The sequence below is a fragment of the Bombus impatiens genome, unplaced genomic scaffold (assembly GCF_000188095.3).
Source record: "Bombus impatiens unplaced genomic scaffold, BIMP_2.2 scf_0060, whole genome shotgun sequence".
Classification (NCBI taxonomy): Eukaryota; Metazoa; Arthropoda; class Insecta; order Hymenoptera; family Apidae; genus Bombus; species Bombus impatiens.
In genome coordinates, this window is record NT_176479.1 from 627,553 (window position 1) to 632,696 (window position 5,144).

The 5,144-nt window shown below is 51.6% G+C and overlaps 1 protein-coding gene across 4 annotated transcripts in view; it reads left to right on the forward strand.

The window, feature by feature from the left end:
• The window catches only part of LOC100744917 (ecdysone-inducible protein E75), a 227,708-nt gene extending 222,576 nt beyond the window's left edge, over positions 1 to 5,132 (forward strand). For 3 of the 4 annotated variants that reach the window (XM_033324698.1, XM_024372312.2, XM_012393832.3), the window contains 2 exons: positions 2,371 to 2,612; positions 2,958 to 5,132. In XM_033324698.1, coding sequence (XP_033180589.1) covers positions 2,371 to 2,612; positions 2,958 to 4,925 — 2,210 coding nt within the window. In that variant the 3' untranslated portion in view covers positions 4,926 to 5,132. Of the gene's footprint in view, positions 1 to 1,132; positions 1,681 to 2,370; positions 2,613 to 2,957 lie in introns of those variants that run through there. The other variant, XM_012393831.3, reaches the window with a different exon arrangement.
• The last annotated feature ends 12 nt before the right edge of the window (positions 5,133 to 5,144 follow it).

Here is a 5,144-nt window from a genome sequence, read left to right on the forward strand (position 1 = left end):
CCCCTATCGCGGTCGAGCCACCTGGCGTTCGAGCGCATGCTCGTCCGAGACAGTCCCGCCAAACAGATATGACTCGACTCGGCCGCCCGGCAATTTGCGTCTGGAGGCTCGGCGAGGAACCTGCTCCTGTGCTTGCGCTCGATTTTGTCGTCGCTCGACAGTGATACAGTTCCTGGAATTTTGCGTTGATCGACGCGGTTAGGAGTTAATCGTATTCCTTTACGACGTACATGATACACTCTAGATAGCGATCGACGTCAATGACATAGGGGAAAAAAATACAGTTAGACGTTCGCGAATGATCTCCGAGTAGAATACCGTCATGATATTAGAGCCCCGGTGTCTGCAGCTGTCTAGCGGTGGAATTTGTACGTGACTTAAGGGGCCACGCGTTATGAATCGTGATCGCGATATGACCTCGTAGTCACCGGAACAGGCAAGCACGTTAAACTACCTCTTTCGATCGAATGAATTTAAGACACGCAGACGTAAACAGATCGATCGGTAAACAGATAAAGAGAAATCGAATTCCAAGAGATATTGTCATAGGAAGTTAATTTTGTCGAATCGAAAGGACGTGACATCCGATGATAGCGGGAGAGACATCGATCGTCCGTGAACAGATAAGTCCAACGACGGCAGCTGGTGACAGGGCAAATAGCCAGCGAGCCAAGGGGTTGCCCAAGGTCGTCGAGGGTAGCTTACCCCCAGCAAAGGAACTTCGCATCTGCGCACATGAGAGAGAGTGTCTCACTGCTTTCTCCCTCTCTCTCTACCTATCTCTATCTCTCTCTCTCACTCTGTCTCTGATAGAATCCGCTCTTTGTCGCGCATTCACACACCAAGACAAAGAGAGAAGGAAGAAAGAAGCATACACCTAGAGCGGTGTGTGTAGACGTGTATATAGGCGCACACATACATGTATATACATAGTCACGTACACCCTCTCTTTTAGTGTGCTTGCTGGCCGCTACGCTCACCGTGTACATTCGCTCGCTATATAGTATATATAGGTCGGCGGTACGCCTCGTGCGGCTGTCGCTGAAACCAAGTTCAAGGCCAAAGGCTCGGCAAAGGCCACAATCGTGGCCGGTGGTGGGAGTCGTTGATGGCTGAATAAGTGGAGGGGCTGTTGAACGCAACCCGCGGAACATCACTCAGTCGGCTGTGATGCTGTCTCGCGTTTGCACGCGTCCTACTGTCGCGCTCCTTTCTTGAACTCTTTGCCCGCCCGTGTGCGAACCAGACAGCCGTGTGTCTGGCGGCGCGCCGTCCACGCCGCGCCACATAACACGATCCTCGTCGGAGTGACTCGCGGTAGCCACGATAGTTAGCCGATAGTCAGCCATCAAACGGATTACAATCCATTCCAAATAAATATACGAAGAATATAAAAGCGCCAGAAAGGGTAGAAAAGAAGAGGAAAACATTCGTAATTGTAGAAAAAAAAGTTGCGTGTATGCTGTGCCGAACGAATTCAACGCGAACGTCGACCCATAGTGATCGTGCCGATGGGAGATTAATTTTGGTGCGCGGTGCAGTTCGCTCCGAAGCTACACGCCGCAGACACGATTAAGGGATCGAGCATTCCACTCGATCGTTTTTCCTCGACCGTCATGGGAGACGAGTTACCTATATTGAAAGGAATCCTCAACGGAGTTGTCAACTATCATAATGCACGTAGGTGTTTCAGAAGAGACTTTTTTTTTTAACAAAAGAGTGTTATCGAAATATCGTTGTTTCCCTTTCACGACCCTCCACCCGTCGACCCGCTCTCGTGACTTTCTAACGGAGGAAGGATTCGTAGCGCAAGGCCAAGGCAACCGCCACTTTCGTTTCTCGCGCGCGAGAAAGTCGTGCGCTTTCCCCTCTCGATTCTTTTTTTTTTCTATACCTAGTGCAGATCGTGTGTAGGCATCAAGACATTTATCCACCTGCCTGAAATATAATATGCGAAACATGTGCTAACCCTAACTATATATTTGGTGCGGTGATACGTAATACAAAAATACAAAAAAAAAAAAGTAAAAATATACAGAAGCACGAAAAATAAATCAAAGATTATTTTATGAACCAATGGTGTTTCCCTTGACGTTGAACGAGTATTAATAAGAAAACGCGAGGGTGTTTCATGAAATGAGACGCGTACCAGTTTTCCTCGTAATTGCGCGCGTGTCAGAAGCGTTCGAAGGCCGCGGGACGTAGCCCGACACGCCGTGTCCGTTGCATGATTCATTCATTGATCGCATTAACTATTCATCGACGTGTCCTTCCTTCTGCTTACCACTGACCAAACCGAACCGTCTCGTTCGTCTCGTTGATTCTCGTCGGTGTCTAATGGTTTGCCATTCGTGTTGTTTCTGGTTATAGCGGTGCGATTCGGCCGTGTGCCCAAGCGCGAGAAGGCCAGGATTCTGGCTGCTATGCAGCAAAGCTCCCACAGCCGTTCTCAAGAGAAGGCAGTAGCGGCCGAGCTAGAGGACGAGCAACGTCTCTTGGCCACCGTTGTGCAAGCTCATCTCGACACATGCGACTTTACCAGGGACAAGGTAGCTCCGATCCTGGTCAGAGCTCGAGAGACGCCTAACTATACCGCGTGTCCACCGACCTTGGTGAGTATGTTGTTCCCTCGTAAACCCGTTTACTGACATTTAATTCACTCTTCGTCTCTTACTTTTTTGTATTTTTTTTATTATCTTTTTTTCCGTTGTCTGTACATTCGCTTTCGAGACTTTGCATTTCGGACGAATCATTTTTATTACCGCTTACGTCAATAGCAAACGGACCTTGGATCGTCCGAGACACAGTCCATGCTACGCGGAAATCGAACCAGTCGTCCTCGACTGAACGAGGAAGTTAAGCTTTTTCCAATCGTGCTCGAGACACTTACGACTTTTCTATACGTATAATAATTTACGAGATTCTAATCTAGAATCGGTATTTGTTCACGGTTGCAGGCATGCCCCCTAAACCCCAATCCTCAACCGTTGACTGGGCAGCAAGAATTGTTGCAAGACTTCTCGAAGAGGTTCTCACCAGCGATACGTGGTGTGGTGGAGTTCGCGAAACGCATTCCTGGCTTTAGCCTACTGGCACAGGACGATCAGGTCACGCTGTTGAAGGCCGGCGTGTTCGAAGTGTTGTTGGTACGGCTGGCCTGCATGTTCGACGCTCAAACGAACAGCATGATCTGTCTAAATGGACAGGTGCTCAAACGGGAATCGATCCATAATAGCAGTAACGCTCGATTTCTCATGGACTCGATGTTCGATTTCGCCGAGAGGGTGAACTCCTTGCGGCTATCGGACGCGGAGCTGGGACTGTTCTGTTCGGTAGTTGTGATCGCCGCGGATAGACCAGGATTACGCAACACAGAGCTGGTCGAGCGCATGCACAATAAACTACGGAACGCTCTCCAAACTGTCCTGGCACAGAACCATCCTCAGCATCCGGATATCTTGAGAGAACTGCTGAAAAAGATCCCAGACTTGAGAACTCTGAACACTCTCCACTCGGAGAAATTGTTGGCCTTTAAAATGACCGAGCAACAACAGCAAATGCAAGCTCAACAACAGCACCAGCAACAGCAACAGCAAACGCAGCACGTGATCAACGCTCAGCAACCGCAGCAACAACATTGGCCCATGGAGGAGGAACCACCTGCATCTTGGGGTTCAGCCTCGGATGTAACTCTAGACGAGGCCGTGAAGAGTCCCCTAGGCAGCGTGTCGAGCACCGAAAGCGCGGAAGTCGCTTCTCTAACGGAGTACCATCACGTGGCCCCTCCAAGTGGTCACCACGCGTCCAGCGCTCCTCTTCTAGCTGCTACCCTAGCTGGTGGTCTTTGTCCTCATCGTCGACGAGCGAACTCAGGAAGTACGAGTTCCGGCGACGATGAACTACATCGTGCCTCTCTCTCGAAGACGCCTCAGCCACCTCAGTGTCCACGATTCCGTAAGCTAGACTCTCCAAGCGACAGCGGTATCGAATCAGGCACTGAAAAGCCAGATAAACCAGCAAGCAGCAGTGCCAGCAGTGCACCGACCTCCGTCTGCTCCAGTCCCCGTTCCGAGGACAAAGAAGTTGAAGACATGCCCGTGCTGAAACGAGTACTTCAAGCACCTCCGTTGTACGATACTAATTCTCTCATGGACGAGGCGTACAAGCCTCACAAAAAGTTCCGCGCGCTACGCCAGAAAGACAGTGCAGAAGCTGAGCCAGCAGTGATCGTACAGCACACGCAGTCGCAGCTTCATCTTCACCTAACCTCGCCACCGGCTCGAAGTCCGTCGAATCAAGTACAAGCTCAATGTCCTCAAACGGCCAGTCTATTGAGCAGCACGCACTCGACGTTAGCCAGAAGCCTGATGGAGGGTCCACGAATGACGGCCGAGCAACTGAAACGTACGGACATCATTCACAACTATATCATGCGCGGAGAGGCGAGTCCCAGGTCGCCAACTGCATCGCCCTCGCCGGCGGAGCAGTGCGCCTCCACGACCACGATCACCGCCCGTTCACCCCAAGGATCTCAAGGGCTGCTACAGTGCGCTACCAGCAGCTACTCGACAACCAGATGGCCCGCTACGTCCGTCATTACAACGACGACGGGCGCCCGGCAGCAACAGCAACAACAACAACAGCAACAGCAACAGTCTTCCTCGGACTACCTCATGGTCGGGAACTCGCCGGCCTCGTCGCCAAGGTACTTATCCGCGGCGGCGACGAGTAGTACGAGCACGAGTCCACGGCCTGCCTCGAGTACGGCAGCGACGCTCGTCCTGTCCGGCTGCCCGAGCAACATGATGGAGCTACAGGTGGACATCGCGGACAGCCAACAACCGTTGAATTTGTCGAAGAAATCACCGTCCCCGTCGCCCAGGCCGTTGGTAGGCCCGTGCAAGGCGTTGTCTCTCGAAGCGTAGTGGTCTCATGGGGTCGTATGAACGTGTCTTGTTGTTCGTGACGGATGACGGGTCGTTGTTTGCCCCCCTCCTCCACGCTCTACCAGCCAAGTCCCGCGACAACGCAGTTACGGCGCTTACGGAGCAGCGCAGCCCACCTATTAAACGAAGCGACGTCACGGATGGACGGTGTGTTTCGTCGCGACGAATTCTTTTTTTTTTTTTTTGGTACAACAATGG